At 37.1% G+C, this 19,900-nt stretch overlaps 1 protein-coding gene across 1 annotated transcript; it reads right to left on the bottom strand.

Moving 5' to 3' along the window:
* Nucleotides 1-98: 98 nt before the first annotated feature.
* Nucleotides 99-1,946, bottom strand: LOC107796073 (peroxidase 24-like). The gene is made up of 4 exons (NM_001325615.1): nucleotides 1,652-1,946; nucleotides 1,280-1,471; nucleotides 1,015-1,180; nucleotides 99-689 (listed from the first exon to the last, which is right to left on the bottom strand). Exons 1-4 carry the CDS (start codon nucleotides 1,883-1,885, stop codon nucleotides 286-288), a joined length of 996 nt encoding a protein of 331 aa, NP_001312544.1. The 5' UTR covers nucleotides 1,886-1,946; the 3' UTR covers nucleotides 99-285.
* Nucleotides 1,947-19,900: the final 17,954 nt, after the last annotated feature.

Raw genomic sequence — 19,900 nt, 5'->3', positions numbered from 1 at the left:
GAATATGTTCATGAATTTGGAAGATCAAAATGTTAGTGCTAAAACCAAAACGTATGTAGTAAATCAAGAATGAATATAATTCGCATTCATTCACTTTGGAAAATAAAGAGCCTTTTGATCAAATACATTAATAAATAAGTTAATTTGTCAAATACATTTCCAACACAAATAACACATCACTTTCAAAAAGGAAAAGAAACAAATAGACAGAAACTAAATACCAGATGTTGTACACTTTAGAGATTACATATATATGACATAAAATTAATCATAGGTTTTCAAGAATTAGTTTCTGACGCGGCAATTCTTCCTGATTTCTCCAGCATTTCCAGTAAGAACTTCAATAGCTCCCATTTTCTGCATGGATTTAGCAAACTCAGAAAAAAAGGCATTAGTTTTTTGCAGTTGTTTTACAACTTTAGCTGATTTTTTGTCTGTGAGGAGGGCTGCATCAGATTGGAACAACCCTTTGTTCTGAGTAAGGATGTTGAAATAATTGCTGTCAAATGAAGTTGAGCTCTGAGGGTCCATTTCCACTGTAGTGGCTGGGTTGGCTGGATTAGGGCACAATTGTTTCAAAGATTCAGCATAAGTGGAACTCAAAGATGGATCCACGTCACCTTTGCCAGTGAAATTGAAGAGTCTTCTAGAGAAAGCTCCACAATGAGCAACACCAATGGTGTGAGCACCTGCATGCATGAATGAAGTATATTACTCTGGGATTTAACTTATATATACTCACAGTGTGTATTTAGTCACACTTTTTTATGGACTTGATAATGTATGAACTAATCCATTATACAATCAGGGTTGAAGATAAAAGGTTACATACAATTTCATCCGAACCCAGTAACATTAGTAAAATTTTATACTTGCATTTAGAAATCTAGTAAATATATATAAAAATTAAATTCAAAATCCAGTTATTAATATATGATGTTGCTATCATAAAACTTAAAACCCATAAATTCAAATCCTCTGCATACAGTTCGTTTTGTATGATTAATATTTTACCTGATAATGCAACAAGATCATTGACATTTAGGCCTTTCTTTGCAAACAGTTGCTGAAGGGTGGCAAAATCTGAGAATGGTGAAGGTAAGTTTCCATTCACTTCACTTGCAAGGGAAACATTCCCGTCTTTTCTTCCGGTCGCCACGTCCCATAGTGATTTCTTAAACTGCAAAACTCAGAGAAGAAGAAATAATTAAAGAGCATGCTTTATTATGTACAGATATATATACATATGAATACTGAATTCTTTATACTATATACTTACTCGAAAAGAAACAGCGTCACGAGTAGCTAATGCTAAAATGTCTGCACAAGAAACAATCCCAGGACATTTTTCCTCAACTTGTCGCTTGATATCATCAATTACATCGAAACCACCCAAGGAGAGGTTTGGCCTGGCCTCCTTCTCAAATTGATCTGTTCCAACTTTATCGAGCAATATCGATGCATCACATCCCTGCAAAATTGCATAGCAAATAATGCCAATGAATAATGTTAGAAGAAATATGATAAATAATATGCTATAACATAGTATTAAATTACAGTGATACTATAAAAAAGATCTTCGTGTATAAAAAATAAATTCTATGAGATTAACGTGTGCATAATATGTAGTAATTCTAATTCGTATACGTACCCTAACGAAACAATCATGGTAGTGGAGTCGAAGCAATTTAGCACCCAACGTGGAGTCATTCTTAGCTTTGCTCCAAGTGATATCTCTAACAAATTGTTCAGCATTTGGACAACGAGTGCTCTTGTAGAAATTCTTGCGTGGCACATTATTTCCTGCACCCGAAACTCCACAAACAACAATAGAAAGAAAAACAAGAAAAATATTACTTAGTAGCAGTAATTGAGCAGTTCCCATTTTCTTTTTATTCCTTGCTAGGAAATGAAAACAAGACAATAATGTCGACGGACTTAAACCTAATTAGAAATAAGATGATGAGAAACCAAATGAATTAAGGCACAATGGATTTACCCTTCAAGGAAAGTTTCCTTTTATAGGCAAAGCTGCAAGGCGATAGCTAGTGGGATGATACAAATAATTGCTCACATGATTTTGGCCTTAGTTTATGGGTTGTGTCGACTTTATCTTCACAAAGTCCCCACTAATATGACTCCTAAAATACATACTACGAGTAGTAGTTAGCAAATACAACCCTCCCAGGAACTTGTCAATTCCTTCAAGTTCACTCTTAGTCTCGTAAGTATTAATAAGTTCTGAATTTAAATTTTAAATATATTTAATGATTTTTTTATTAAAGTTATTAGGTTCGGTCAAACTCGTAAGTTACCCTCTAATTCTGCCCCCGAGTATTATGCAGTGGCGGACCCATAATTTTGTACAAACGGGTTCATTAAATACGACATCAATAATAGAAACAACATCAATTATAACAAGCGAGATTTGCTCAATTATATTTTTCTTCTTTTTTATTCATTAAAACAAAATGAAATCATCAAATTTAAGTATTTTTTTTTTGCTTTATTAATGGAGCAAGTTTTTTAAAATAAAAGTATTACAAATTCTAAATTTAATTTTAGAATAAATTATCTACTAATTTTAACAAATTTTTCTTTAACAAATTTAAGAATTTGCTAACAAATTCTATTTAACATATTAAAAAGTATATTAAACTTTAAAATGTATATATAAACAAATTTAAATATTTATCTCGTTTATAGAAACAATGATGTTATTTACAAATAAAAAATAATCAAAAGAAAGAGTATTAAATAAACTAAATTAATACAAATAATTAAAGAGAGCTATAAGTACCAGAAAAATTTAATACTAGAGCAAATAAATAATTTCATATTGAAACAATCAACTTAAACTTAAAAGTTATTGATCATTCCAAAAATACAAACATACAAATATAATCAATAATTGTCAGAAATAAGAGTGAGAGTGTTGCAACATAACTGTGGACCATTAGGAGCTTTTGAACCCACTTACCATTAAACCAAAGGCTTGTTGTGTCAAGTGGGTTCATTAATTAAATAATATATGTATTCATTCTATTTTAGATTATAATTACATGTATAAACAGTATATTTTTCCGACAAAGCGGGTTTATTTGAACCCTCTTTGATACAGGTGGGACCGCCCCTGGTATTATGAGGTATGCACTTGCATAATCTTTCCACGAAAAGGATAGTTCTATAAAATAGAATATTAAAGAACGCGATAATGATTGACCAAACTCTCAATATTTTCGGACAATGATTTGCTAAAAATAATAGCGAAGCATAAATATGTGAAATATATATATATATATATATATATATATATATATATATATATATATATATATATATATATATAAACCAAAAATTTCCCTAATGTATACTAGTACTTCTTTTCTGGTTTTTTTTTTTTTGCCCTTCTCTATTGAGCCAATGATACATATTATGAAACTAGTCTTAGCATACGCGCGTGTCACGATCCAAAATCCTAATCTGTCCTGATGGCACCTAACGTGATACTAAGCAAGCCAATTTCTCCCAAATATTTCCAAGACTTTTAGCAATAATGAATTTAAAGCAGTTTTTAGTAGTAAAAGTTCGCATAACCAAGATAGAAAACCCAAAATAAAATGCGAAATTCCCAACTATCGGGGTATCACATAGTATATGAGTATCTATACATCACAAGTCTGAAAAACATGATCTATAATAGTCTGAGACCAAATACAAAAATCAAGAAGCTAAGGAAGGAGAGACAAGGTCTGTGAAACACCGACAGCTACCTCGAAGTCTCCAGATAATTAACTGTGCGAAGAAATCAACACCCACTATGTTCGAAGATACCTGGATCTGCACACGAAGTGCAGGGTGTAGTATGAATACAACCAACTCAGCAAGTAACAATACTAAATAAAGAACTAAAAGTAGTGACGAGCCTCAAGGCTGAGTCCAATTACAGTAATTTCCAACATAACAAGGTAGGCATACTTTCAAGTTCAATATTTAATGCCAAAACAGTAATTTCATGTCAAGTTCAACTGAAACATAAGATAATATCTCTCAGAAATTTTCAAAACAGTGGTATAAGATAACTAAAGTGCAACAATAATGAAATCAAAAACATCCTATTAGGACCACAGTCACTCAGCCATTCCATTCACTCAGCACTCGCACTCAGTAGGTACCTGCGCTCACTGGGGTGTGTACAGACTCCGGAGGGGCTCCTTCAGCCCATAATCCGCACGGACAACTCAGGTGCTATAGTATCGATATCTGAATCCGCACGGACAACTCACGTGTTGCATGGACAACTCATGTGCTATAGTATAATATATGGATCCACACAGACAACTCACGTATTGTACGGACAACTCATGTGCTATAGTATAATATCTCACAATCAGTCCCTCGGCCTCACTCAGTCATAAATCTCTTCAGTCTCTCGGGCTCTCAATAATCATAAAAATCAGTCCAAACAACAATAATATGATGCATCAATAATGAACAATAGAGACTGAGATAAAATAAATAAGTAAATTGTGACTGAGTACAAAACAATAATTTAACAGATAATTCAACATGTACATGACATATGTGGGTCCCTACAGTGCCAACACATAATCTAAACATGATTTGTGTTTTAATTTTTCCACTACATGGAGAATGTACAGATAACAACAGATTTTTCAACTACACAATTCCAAGGAATTTGACCAAGTTATAATTCCTACGGTGCACGTCTACACGCCCGTCACCTAACATGTGCGTCACCTCAAAACCAATCACATAACATATAATCCGGGGTTTCATACCCTCAAGACCAAATTTAGAACTATTATTTACCTCTAACCATCTAATTTTTTATTCTGCAATGCCTTTGCCTCGCGAATCGGCCTCCAAACACCTCGAATCTAGCCACAAATAATTTGATTCAGTCAAAATAAATTATAGAAATTAATTCCATATGAAAATACTAATTTTCCAACAAAATCCGAAATTGCACTCAAAAATCACCCGTGGGGTCCACGTCTCGGAACCAGATAAAAATTACAAACTATGAACGCTCATCCAACCACGAGTACAACCATATAAATTTCACCAAATTCCGACATCAACACGACCCTCAAATCCTCAATTAAAGTCTTTGAAGATTTCTACCATTTTTGACCCAATCTTTACCCATTTGAACTCAACAATCTTTTCACAAACTTTATTGGTACATATATGTATAAATAATACTCTCACACCCAAGAATCATACTCTCAATTATCCATATTTAATTCAAACTCGAAGTTGAAGACTAGGGTTAGAAATTCTTACCTCTTTGAAGCCCTAGCAATATCCTTGTGAAATATTCAAACTTTGAACAAGAATTTATGGACAAATGGCTAGGTCTTCACTTTCTCTCTCTAAGATGTTCTCACCTCTCTCTAAAATATCACATGAAACCCTTCAAAATGACCCCGAATAGTGTTTTATAAGAATGGGGTCGGGTTTATAAAACCAGAAAAATGAAGCCCCGAAACACACTCTACGGTCGCATATGCGACCGCATAATGCTCCTGTGGCCCGTATAATGGGTCGCAAAAAGGCCCTCCGGAACTGGGCAACACTGTTTCAGTCTGCGGCCGGTATGCCGTCCGCAGACCTATTCTGCGGTTGCATAATGCACCGCAGAACTGGTCTGCGGTCGCATAATGCGGCGCAGAACTGGGCCGCAGAAATGACCTTTTTCAGGCAAAAAATTTTCTTTACCCATCGGTGCATTGTTCAACCCAAAAGATCAACAATTCCTAAACACATAAGCCTAGTTCGGCACCACAAAACTTTGATTTTCTTAGAAAAAATTTTCCGGGGTCGTTACACATAAGTCAACATCCGGTCACCCTTTTCAATTTAAGTTCTAAATCTTGGAACTAAGTGTTTCAAATCATTTTAAAATCTCACCGGACCCGAAATAATTATCCCGGCAAGTCAAATAACAATCGTAAAACATAATTTGAGCAGTAGATGGGGACACGGGGTTGTAATACTCGAAACGACTGGCCGGGTCGTTACAGCGCGTGTCCCTCGTGTTAATGAAAATAGATTTTTTTTTAAAAATAATATTCAAAAGACTTGTTTGCATTATAACATAAAAGTTAACACAAAATTAAATTCCAAAATAATAAATATTAATCGTATTCGGGAGTTTGATCTATTGTAGTTATTCTTCCTTCAGTTTGTTCTCTTACTTGTTTCATTCTACAAAAAAGTCATAGAAGTAGCATTGATTGAAAGGTAAAAGATGTGTTTGCATATTATAAAATACAAACTAGTCTTTCTCTATTCAGCCAATGATATATATTATGAAATTAGTCTTAGCGTACGCGCGTGTCCCTCGTGTTAATGAAAATATATATTTTTTTAAAATAATAATAATATTCAAAAGATGTGTTTGCATTATAAAATAAAAGTTAACACAAAATTAAGTTCCAAAATTATAAATATTAATCATATTCGGGAGTTTGATTTACTGTAGTTGTTCTTCCTTCGGTTTGTTCTCTTACTTGCTTCATTCTACAAAAAAAAGTCATAAAAGTAGCGTTGATTGAAAGGTAAAAGATGTGTTTGCATATTATGAAATGCAAACTAGTCTTTCTCTATTGAGCCAATGATACATATTATGAAACTAGTCTTAGCGTACGCGCGTGTCCCTCATGTTAATGAAAATAGATTTTTAAAAATAACATAAATAATATTCAAAAGATGTGTTTGCATTATAACATAAAAGTTAACACAAAATTAAGTTCCAAAATAATAAATATTAATCATATTCGGGAGTTTGATCTACTGTAGTTGTTCTTCCTTCAGCTTGTTCTCTTACTTGCTTCATTCTACAAAAATAGTCATAGAAGTAGCGTTGATTGAAAGGTAAAAGATGTGTTTGCATTATAACATAAAAGTTAACACAAAATTAAGTTTCAAATGATAAATATTAATCATATTCGGGAGTTTGATCTATTGTAGTTGTTCTTCTTTCAGTTTGTTCTCTTACTTGCTTCATTCTACAAAAAAGTCATAGAAGTAGCGTTGATTGAAAGGTAAAAAAATCGTTCTACTTTATTTGAGCACTTGCATAGGTGCATTGCATATGTTATTTAATTTCATTTTATTTACTACACAATGTTAGATAGTTTACCAAAAATAAAAAATCCGTTACCCATATTTTACTTATTTTAACGGGACCTCTAAACTGTAACCTTATTCTATTTATACCTAAGTAATCACATAGGCATCCGAACTCGATTATTATTATCTGTTCTTATAAGTTTTTAGCTCACCGGTTATCTTATTTTACCGATAATTATTTTCTAATATGTACTGCATGCACTTTTTTTTTACGTGCCCTAGCTAAAACAATTAACTAATAATTGTTATATCGTAATTAAACTATGCTTATTTTACGTCCTACTATAGTTAACAATTTAAATAAGAAAATGACTTATATAAGTAAAACAATTCTTGATTTTTAAATATTAGGAGTTCCTACATAATTCAAATTAGGAAAGAAAATTTTAGTTGATTTTAAAGTTTTTAAAATTAAGAAAATTATTTAATTACGATTTTGTCCAATGTGAAACTTATTTTTAAAAGGTAAAAATGACGAACGATATTTCGCTAAAAGGTTTCGTACTTTTAATATAGTATTGATACGTACATGTTAACACAAATTTATTCACTTAATGTGTAAGTGTATCCTAGTTGTTCAATGCTAACGTTAAAAGTTGAATTTATGAAGCCTGAATATTTTTGAATTCTAAAAGGAAAATGTTAAACTCTACTTGTTAAGGGATTGACATCTCATTAAATATTTACTTATTTGTCTTGTTTGACTTTTTAAAACTCAGATGAAACCTTCACCAAAGAACTAGTAAAGATAATTATTATTAGAGAATGAAATGATTATCGGTTTGTATGCACGTACTTCGACATACTTTTCCTTATTTTATTATCTACCACTAGCAAAGCATATTGACAAAAATCTTCGCTGAATTTCAAAGTCAAAAGAACAAAGTAATCAAGGCTGAGCGGGTAGTTTTTAATTGCATACTAAATTAGAATATCTCAAATTTATAGGCCAAAATCTTCGCTGAATTTCAAGGTCAAACAACAAAGTAATGAAAATTGATCGAGTAGTTTTTAGTTGCATTATAGATTAGTTTTTAGTTGTATGTGAAAAGTTGGATTTTAAGATTTTCTTGAGTAATTTACGAGTATTTTTTATCTATCTATCTAACTATCCATCTATCTATATATATTATATTAAAAGAAAAATAACTAAAATATCATTCGTCTTTTTTATCCTTCAGAAACAACTTTCACAATGAAAAAAAATAATTTTCTTACAAAAAATTACTCATTGAGATGGAAAATACGTGTAACGCAAGTACACTAAGACTCGTACTTTAAATCATCATTCTTATTGGTTTGCTAGATAATTAAATTTTCCATTCTCATTAACTAAAAAACAAATTAATCACCAATTAAGAAGATAAGGGGTTTACGCGTATGCATGAATGCTAAATCCAACTGTAGCATAGTTGGCATGTGATACCATATTTTGCGTATTCAAACTCTTGCACAATCTAAATTCAACATATTTGACTTTCAACTCTCATATGTATAGGACTACTTAATTCTTCTCCCCACCTCCCACTCCGAAACAAAAAGATAGGTCTTATATAGTCTTTATACATGCACTAACTATAACTATACTCTAAAGTCCTCTATATAATATGATAAAAGAGTGTATATATATATATAATGGAAGTCTGACGTATAGAGGCTGTGGGATTTGTTTTATATATACAAGCCACGGTCTTGAAATACAGGAATTGTGTCGACCACAGCTAAAATAAATAAATTTAAGTGACTTAGTCAATAAGAGATTGAAATATATAGAAGTAAAAATCTTCATGTATGTGTATGTATTTATGTGTATTAAAGTTTTTGAAATGAAATATACGAATTATTGTTCGATTATGAAGACCACGTACAAATAAATTTCTCACTCCTTTCCAAATATGGAGTGATTATTTGACTCCCTTCCAAATTCTGACTCCCTTTCACACATTAAATCGTTCATAAGGTACAAAATTAAAGAGTGTATAACATCTATCCACCAGATATATGGATGCATGTATCCATTACCAAAAGAAAGGCATTTCTCGGGCGTAAAATGTGTGTTTGAGATTATTTATGGTAACTGGGATAAGTCATTTGCCGCTCTACCCAAATACATGGCTGCTTTGCAATACTTTAACTCCGGAACTATTGTTGAATGGAGGCTTGAGCGGAGTGGGGGAATACCAAAATTTATATTCAGATATGTTTTCTGGGCATTTAAACCAGCCATTGATGGTTTTGTGCATTGTCGGCCGGTAATATCCATAGACGACACTCATGTCTATGAAAAGTGTCACGACCCAAAATCCGCATGTTGTGATGATGCCTATCTGAATACTAGGCAAGCCAACAACCTCAATAAACCACAAATTCTTTTAAGTTTGAAAACATAATATTCAAATTCAATATAAAAAATCTCACCAATACCGATATAAAAACACTCCCAAGCTCCGATGTCACTGAGTACATGAACATCTAAATAAAAACATAGTCTGACTAATACAATCACTGTTTGAAAATGTAGGACAATACAAATAACTGAAAGGAAAGAGAGTCAAGGTCTGCAGACGTCAAGTAACTACCTCTCCAATAGATAATCTCCCAAAAACTAGCAACCGCCGTGTCCAGAAGTACCTGGATCTGCACACGAGGTACAGAGTATAGTATGAGTACAATCAACTCAATAAGTAACAAGACTAACCTTTGGGCTGAAAGTAGTGACGAGCTCAATATGTACAGTCCAGTATAGAAATAACAGCACAGAAATATAGGCATTTGCTTTCAAGTTCAACAACTCAATACAAGTAAAATAGATAAACTCTGCATGATATGAGGAATATGGCATCTCTATATCAACATGGAAAAATATATGTTGTATGTTATGTACTAAAATGGAAACCTTATGTACTCACACTCTCAGAATACTCAGTCACTCAGTACTGTATATGGCCAATCCAACCCACGAAATTCCATCCCAAATATATATCAAATGACAGTCAGTCACTCAGTACTGTACAAGGCCAACCCAACCCAGGGAACTCCATCCCCAAATGTATATAAATAAGGAAACTCCATGCCTAGGGAACTCCATCCCGAATATAAATAAATAAATAAAGCAACTCCATGCCTAGGGAACTCCATCCCAAATATAAAGAAACGACGCTCACTGTGGGGGGGTGCAGATTCCGGAGGGGCTCCTTCAGCCCAAGCGCTATAATAAGCCAGATCCATGCATAAATAAATAAAACATGTTGTGCAGCCCGATCCCATAAATATCACTCAAAATCTCCAGTCTCTCGGGCTTCCAATGACATGAAAATCAACCCACATGATGATATGATGTATCAATGAATGACAACAAAGACTGAGATATGATATGCAAATGATCGACGTGACTGAGTACAAAATTATAAATTTAAACAAGTAATTCAATAGCAATAAGACTTCTGTGGGTCCCAAAATATTGGCATGTAGCCTAAACATGATCTTTAACATGAGTTTTAGCTCAATTTCCTCTAACACGTGGAGGATATGTGGATAATGACATGAGTATTTGACTATGCAACTCCACAGAATCAATTAAGTCACAATTGTGTACGCCCACACGCCCATCACCTATCATGTGTGTCACCTTCAAACAATTTACATAACACAAAATTCAGGAATTCATACCCTCAGAACCAAGTTTAGAAGTGTTACTTACCTCAAACCATGTAATTCTTTATTCCAATATGCCCTTGCCTCGCGAATCGGCCTCTGAACACCTCGAATCCAGTCACAATTAATTTGATTCAGTCAATACAAATTATAGGAATTAATTCCGTATGTAAATACTAATTTTTCAACAAAATCTGAAATTTCACTCAAAATTAGCCAGTGGGGCTCACTTCTCGGAACTCGACAAAAGTTACAAAATATGAATGCCCATTCAACCATGAGTCTAACCATACCAAATTTACCAAATTTCGACAACAACTCGACCTCCAAATTCTCAAATCTTATTTTCAAATTCCTAGGCCCAAAATCCTCGAATTTTACCTTAAAAACACGTAATCTAGTCGAAATACTCAATAATAATTTAATATTATTGACTAACAATAATCACAAGTGACTTACCTCAAGTTTTCCTGTGAATTCTCTCTGAAAAATCGTCTCAACCCGTGTTGGATATTTCCAAAAATGCCAAAATCCTGCAACCCCTCTAATTTTATTCTGTCCAGGGGTTTTCGCATCTGCGGCTCACTTGGCCATATCTGCGGTCACGCTTTTGCGGTTAAGTTTTCCGCTTTTGCGATAAACCTTTACTTCTGCGAAGAAGCGTCTACTTCTGCGGTCTAGTCCCTCCTTAGCCCAGGCCGCATCTGCGACCATTTTGTCTCTTCTGCGGTCGCACTTCTGCGAGGTTTCGTCCGCTTCTGCGGACCTCATGCTTCTGCGATGCTAGGCTCGCTTCTGTGAGCTCACACCTGTGTGATTATTTCTGCAGGTGCGATTGCATCAGTAGGCTGAAATTCTCAACTTTGTTCTAAGTCCTAATTTGATCTGTTAACCATCCGAAACTCACCCGAGGCCCCCTGGGACCTCAACCAAATATACCAACAAGTACTAAAATATTATGCGAACTTAGTCGAGGCCTCAAATCACATCAAACAACGCTAAACCCATGAAACATACCCCAATTCAAGCTTAATGAAACTAAGAAATTCCAACTTCTACATTCGATGCCGAAACCTATCAAATCAGGTCCGATTGACCTCAAATTTTGCACACAAGTCATAAATGACATAACAGACCTATGATAATTTTCAGAACTGGATTCCAACTCCGATATTAAAAAGTCAACTCCCCGGTCAAACTTCCAAACATAACTTTCTATTTTTGTCATTTCAAGCCTAATTTAACTACGGGCTTTCAAATATTTTTTCGGACATACTCCTAAGTCCAAAATCACCATACATAGCTATTGGAATCATCAAAGCTCTATTCCGGGGTCGTTTTTACATAAGTAAACATCCAGTCAACTATTTCTTCTTAAGTTTTAAATCTTGGAACTAAGTCTTCTAATTCATTCTGAAACCTACCCGACAAGCCACATAATTATAATTGAACACTGGATAAGCTATAAATGGGGAAACGGTGTTGTAATACTCAAAACGACCGATCAGGTCATTACATTCTCCCCCTCTTAAACAAACTTTTGTCCTCGAACGGGTTTAGAATTATACCTGGAGTCTCAAATATTTGTGGATATTTTTTTCGCATCTCCCGCTCAGTCTCCCAAGTATCTTCTCTAACTGGCTGGTCTCTCCACTACACTTTCACTGAAGCTATGTTCTTTGATCTCAACTTTCGAACCTGCTAGTCCAAAATGGCCACCGGCTCCACATTATAAGTCAAATTACCATGCAACTGCACTGTACTGAAATCCAAAACATGAGACGGATCTCTGACATACTTCCGGAGCATGGATACATGAAGCACCGGATGAACACCCGATAAACTAGGCGGAAATGAAAGTTCATAAGCCACCTCTCCAATCTTCTTAAGTATTTCAAAAGGCCCAATATAAATAGGAATCAACTTGCCCTTCTTCCTGAACCTCATAACGCCTTTCATAGGCCAAACTCTGAGTAGTACCTTCTTTCCTACCATGTAAGAAACATCGCGAACCTTTCGGTCGGCATAAATCTTTTGTCTAGACTGCGATGTGTGAAGTAGATCCTGAATCAATTTAACCTTCTCCAAAGCATCCTGAACTAAATCAGTACCCAATAGCCTAGCCTCACTCGGCTTAAACTAACCCACCGGAGACCGACACCGTCTCGCATATAAAGCCTCATACGGAGCCATCTGAATGCTCGATTGGTAGCTATTGTTATAGGCAAACTCTGCTAGCAACAGAAACTGATCCCAAGAACCACCACTATAACACAAGCACGTAGCATATCTTCCAATATCTGAATAGTGCGCTTGGACTGTCCGTCCGTCTGAGGGAGAAATGATGTACTCAACTGTACCTCTGTGCCTAACTCTCATTGCACTGCTCCCCAAAACTGTGATGTAAATTGCGTTCCCCGATCTGAAATGATAGACACTGGCACACCGTGAAGGCAAATAATCTCATGGATATAAATCTCAGCCAATCGCTTTGAAGAATAAGTAGTAACAACTGGAATAAAATGCGCGGACTTGGTTAACTAATCCACAATCACCCAAACAGCATCAAACTTCCTCAAAGTCCATGGGAGTCCAACTATGAAGTCCATGGTAATACGCTCCCACTTCCACTCCGGAATTTCAAGTCTTTGAAGCAATCTGCCTGATCTGTGATGCTCGTACTTCACCTGCTGACAATTTAAATACCAAGCTACAAACCCCACTATATCTTTCTTCATTCTTCTCCACCAATAGTGATGTCTCAAGTCATGATACATCTTTGCGGCACCCTGATGAATGGAGTACCGCGAACTGTGGGCTTCTTCAAGAATCAACTCACGCAGCCCATCTATATTTGGAACACAAATCCGACCTTGCATTCTCAACATCCCATCATCTCCAATTGTAACATCTTTGGCATCGCCATGCTGAACTGTGTCCTTCAGGACAAGCAAATGGGGATCATCATACTTGTGCTCTCTGATGCGGTCATATAAGGAAGATCGAGGAAACACACAAGCTAGAACCCGACTGAGCCCCGAAACATCTAATCTCACGAACTGGTTTGCCAAGGGTTAAACATCAACTGTAAGAGGCCTCTCACCAACAGGAATGAATGCAAGGCTACCCATACTTACCGTCTTTCCACTCAAGGCATCTGCCACCACATTGGCCTTCCCGAAATAATATAGAATAGTAATATAATAGTCCTTTAGCAGCTCCAACCATCTCCGCTGTCTCAAATTTAGATCTTTTTGTTTGAATAAATGCTGAAGACTCCGATGATCTGTAAATATCTCACAAGACACATCGTAGAGCTAGTGCCTCCAAATCTTTAATGCATGAACAATAGCTGCCAACTCTATATCATGAACAGGGTAGTTCCTTTCATGTGGCTTCAACTGGCGAAAAGCATAAGCAATCACTCTACCCTTCTGCATTAAGACACACCCAATATCGATCCGTGAAGCATCACAATACACTGTATAAAAGCCTGAAGCTGAAAGTAAAACTAGAACTGGAGTTGTGGTCAAGGCGGTCTTGAGCTTCTGAAAGCTCTCCTCACACTCATCTGACCACCTGAATTGAGCACCTTTTTGGGTCAATTTAGTCATAGGCGTCGCAATAGACGAGAATCCCTCCACAAAGCGACGATAATAACCGGTCAAGCCAAGAAAACTCTGAATCTCAGTAGCTGAAGATGGTCTAGGCCCACTCTGAACTGCCTCTATCTTCTTCGGATCCACTTTAATTCCTTCACTGGACACTATGTTTCCCAATAATGCCACCGAACCAAGCCAGAACTCACACTTAGAGAATTTGGTATAAAGTTTCTCCTCTCTCAGCCTCTATAATACAATACTCAAGTGCTGTGCATATTCCTCCTGGCTACGTGAGTACACCAGGATATCATCAATAAGTACTACGACAAATGAATCAAGATATGGCTGAAACATACTATTCATCAAGTGCATAAATGCTTCTAGGGTATTGGTCAGCCTAAAAAATATCACGAGAAATTCATAGTGACCATAACGGGTCCTGAATCCCGTCTTTAGAATATCCGAATCCCAAATTTTAAACTAGTGATACCCAAATCTCAAATCAATCTTAGAGAACACCCTTGCTCCCTGAAGCTGGTCAAATAAATCATCAATAGGAGGCAAAGGACACTTGTTCTTGATTGCAACTTTGTTTAACTGCCTGTAGTCGATGCACATCCGCATAGTACCATCTTTCTTTTTCACAAATAGAACTGGTGCACCCCAAGGTGACACACTAGGCCTAATAAACCCCTTATCAAGAAGTTCCCGAAGTTGCCTTTTCAATTCTTTCAATTCGGCTGGTGCCATGCGATACAGAGGAATAGAAATGGGCCGAGTGCCTAGCACCAAGTCAATACCAAAATTAATATCCCTGTCGGGTGGCATACCCGACAGGTCTGCAGGAAATACATTCAGAAAGTCTCGCACTACCAGTACAAAATTAATAGTAGGAGTGTCTGCATCAACATCTCTCACAAAGGCCAAATATGACAAACACCCCTTCCTAACCATACGTTAGGCCTTCAAATAAGAAATTACCCTGCTAGGAACATAATCCAGGGAACCTCTCCACTTGACCTTCGGCAATCCCGGTATCGCCAACGTCACGGTTTTTGTGTGACAGTCCAGAATAGCATGACATGGAGACAACCAATCCATACCCAAGATTATATCGAAATCAACCATACTAAGCAATAAGAGATCAACTCTAGTCTCCAGTCCCCCAATAGTTACCATACACGACCGACACACACGGTCCACAATAATAGTATCGCCCACTGGCGTAGATACACGAATAGGTGAAACTAAGGACTCATAGGGCATATCTAGATAACGAACAAAATATGAGGAAACATACGAATATGTAGAACCAGGGTCAAATAATATAAAAGCTTCCCTGTGGCATAGTGAGACAATACCTGTGATCACTGCTTTTGAAGCAGTGACATCTGGCCTGGGTGGAATAACATAGAATCGGGACTGACCGCCACCTGATCGACCTACCCCTCTAGGGTGACCTCTAGCTGCCTGTGCCCCACCCCGTGCTGGCTGGGCGGGTGGTGAATTAATTGGTGCAGGATCTACAGCCTGACTCCTCTGCTGAGCTAGACCTACCGAAAGGTGGGGACAATTTCTCTTCATATGACCAAAATCTCCACACTTAAACAAACCTTCTCGAACAATGGCGGCAAGTATTAAGGTGGACCTCGAGAACCAGAATAACTACCAGAAGAACCTGGTACAGATGAACCCTGAACTGATGGTGCACGAGATGAACTCTGAGCTGGAAGTGCACTAAGAAAAAACTGACTCTGTTGAGCACTGCATGAACCATTACTAGCTGATACACCACGATGAGTTGGATGAGCCATCTGAGCAGGCCTATAAGGTCGACCCTTGCTGTGATAGGGCTGGCCCCGAGAAGGAACACCGCTGGAATTATCCGGACCATAAGACCTCTTGGCCTCCCTCTCCTCACGCTCCTGAGTACGGACCATTTTTAGTCATCGAGTATTGTCAACCGCTTTATCGAATTTAGCACTTGCTACATTCCCCAAAGTCATAATAAAATGGAACTGATGGTTGAGGCCATTAATGAACCTCCTGATCTTCTCCCTCTCAGTGGAAACCAACCAAACTGCATGACAAGCTAATTCTGAAATCCGCATCTCATACTGGGTCACGGACAGGTCCTCCTAACGTAGATATTCAAACTTCCTGCGTAGTTCCTCTCTGCGGGTCTGTGGCACAAGCTTCTCCAGAAATAATACAGAGAATTCATGCCATGATAATGGTGCTGCAGCAACTGGTCTGCTCCTCTCATAAGTCTCCCATCATCTGAAGGCTGCTCTGGTCAGTTGAAAAATAGTAAATGAGACCTCACTAGTCTCCAGAATACCCGTTGTACGAAGCATCCACTGGCATCTGTCCAAGAAATCTTGAGCACCCTCTAACTCAGTTCCACTAAAAGTTCGTGGATGGAGTCTCCCAAACCTCTCTAATATCTTATGCTCCCCGTCATTCATATTAAGACCCATCTGGGCTTAAGTAGCTGCAACCGGCTGGACTGGTAGTGCCCCTGGTATCTGAAGTCCCTGCACTACCTGCTCTGGAGTACGAGCGACAGGGGTATGAGCACCTCTCCCGGCCTGAGAAGTGGTTGGTGCGGCCTGAGCTAAAACCACCCGAGCAAGGCCAGTGCAAATAGTCAATATATGTGCTAGAGCCTCCTGAAGGCCTGGAATCACAATAGGTACAGTTGGTGCCTGATCTGGCCCCACCGGCTCAACTATATCTGGAATCTGCTCCTGAGTTGGAGCAACGGGTGGTTCCACAAGTGCTACTCCAACTGTTGTACGATCTACACCTCGACCTCTACCATGACCCCAGCCTCTACCATGGCCCCGACCTCTCGCAACCCTAACTGGTAGCACTGGTGGCTGGCTATCCGATCCGGTGTACGTGTCCAATCCATCTGTGAGAGAATAGAATAACAGAAATTTAGTGTCCGGAATCAACAAATTCGCATGACAGAATACAAGAAAGTGAAATTTTCATAAGGGTTCGGCAGCCTCTCGAAGATAAGTACAGACATCTCCATACCGATCCGCAAGACTCTACTAAACCGGCTCATGACTCGTGAGACCTATGTAACCTAGGCTCTGATACCAACTTGTCACCACCCAAAATTCGTATATCGTGATGGCGCCTATCTTAATACTAGGCAAGCCGACAACCTCAATAAACCACAAATTCTTTTAATTTTGAAAACATAATATTCAAATTCAATATAAAAAATATCACCAATACTGATATAAAAACACTCCCAAAACCCAGTGTCACTGAGTACATGAGCATCTAAATGAAAACATGACTAATATAATCACTGTCTATAGGACAGTACAAACAACTGAAAGGAAAGAGAGTCAATATCTGTGGACGTCAAGCAGCTACCTTGATAGCCTCCAACAGATAATCTCCCAAAAACTAGCAACCCCCGTGTTCGGAAGTACATGGATCTGCACACGAGGTGCAAAATGTAGTATGAGTACAACCAACTCAATAAGTAACAAGACTAACCTTTGGGCTGAAAGTAGCGAGCTCAACAGGTACAGTCCAGTATAGAAATAACAGTACTAAAATGTAGGCATTTGCTTTTAAGTTCAACAATTAAACTCAGTGCAAGTAAAATAGATAAACTCTGCATGATATGGGGAATATGACATCTCTAGATCTACATGCTAAAATATATATTGTATGTGATGTGCCAAAATGGAAACCTCGTGTACTCACACTCTTAGAATACTCAGTCACTCAGTATTGTATATGGCCAATCCAGCCCAGGGAATTCCATCCAAAATATTTATCAAATGACAGTCAGTCACTCAGTACTGTACAAGGCCAACCCAGCCCAGGGAACTCCATCCCCAAATGTATATAAATAAGGCTACTTCATGCCTAGGGAACTCCATCTCGAATATGTATATATAAATAATGCAACTCCATGCCTTGGAAACTCTAGCCCAAATATAAAGAAATTGCGCTCATTGTTGAGGGTGCAGAATCAGGAGGGGCTCCTTTAGCCCAAGCGCTATAATAAGCCAGATCTAGGCATAAATAAATAAAATATATTGCGGCGTGCAGCCTGATCCCATAAATATCACTCAAAATCTCCAGTCTCGGCTCTCAATGACATGAAAATCAACCCGCCATGATGATATGATGTATCAATGAATGACAACAGATATTGAGATGTGATATGCAAATAATAGATGTGACTGAGTATAAAATTATAAATTTAAACAAGTCAGTCAATAGCAATAAGACCTCTGTGGGTCCCAAAATATCGGCATATAGCCTAAACATGATCTTTAACATGAGTCTCAGCTCAATTTTCTCTAATACGTGGAGGATATGTGGAAAATGACATGAGTATTTGACTATGCAACTCCACAGAATCAATTAAGTCACAATTTCTATGGTGCACGCCCACAAGCCTGTCACCTAGCATGTGCGTTACCTTCAAACAATTCACATAACATAAAATTCAGGGATTCATACCCTCAGAACCAAGTTTAGAAGTGTTACTTATCTCAAACTGTGTAATTCTTTATTCTAATATGCCGTTTCCTCGCTAATCGGTCTCTGAACACCTCGAATCTAATCACAATTAATCTGATTCAGTCAATACAAATTATAGGAATTAATTCCATATAAAAATACTAATCTTTTAACAAAATCCGAAATTCCACTCAAAATTAGCCAATGGGGACCACGTCTCGCAACTCGACAAAAGTTATAAAATATGAATGCCCATTCAACCACGAGTCCAACCATACCAAATTCACCAAATTACGATAACAACTCGACCTCCAAATCCTCAAACCTTATTTTCAAATACCTAGTTGTGATGACCCAAAATGTCATCTTTAAATTTAATAAGTAATTATATGTTTTAAGACCTCGAAAAGCACCATTTATCATTCCTCGACTTGCGTGCACAGTCTGTAAAATTTTCTAGAAAGGTTTCATGTAAAAAATAAATTAAAATGTGAAATAGAGCTGTAAAATTTAAGTGAGTTGACTTTGGTCAACGTATTTAGTAAATGGACCCGGGTTGGTATTTTGACAGTTCCGGTAGCTCCGTATCATGATTAGGGACTTGGGCGTATGCCCGAAATTTAATTTGGAGGTCCCTAGCTCAAGTTATGACCATTTAACGGAACTAGCAATTTAAAGGCTAAATATTCCAAGTTTGACCACGGGGTTGACTTTTTGATATCGAAGCCGGAATCTGATTCTGGAAATTTGAACAGCTCTGTTATGTCATTTATGACTTGTGTGCCAAATTTGAAGTCATTCCGGATTCATTTAATCTGTTTTGGCACGAGATTTGCAAATTGAAAATTTAAAACTCAAAGTTCGAATCGGGGTGTGAATTATAATTTCAGTGTTGTTTGACGTGATTTTAGACCCCGAGTCAGTTCGTATTATGTTACGGGACTTGTTGGTATATTCGAGCGGGGTCCCGAGTACCTTGA

The sequence above is a fragment of the Nicotiana tabacum genome, chromosome 14 (assembly GCF_000715075.1).
Source record: "Nicotiana tabacum cultivar K326 chromosome 14, ASM71507v2, whole genome shotgun sequence".
Classification (NCBI taxonomy): Eukaryota; Viridiplantae; Streptophyta; class Magnoliopsida; order Solanales; family Solanaceae; genus Nicotiana; species Nicotiana tabacum.
Note: the sequence above shows the minus strand (reverse complement) of the source record. Positions and strands in the feature narration are given on the sequence as shown.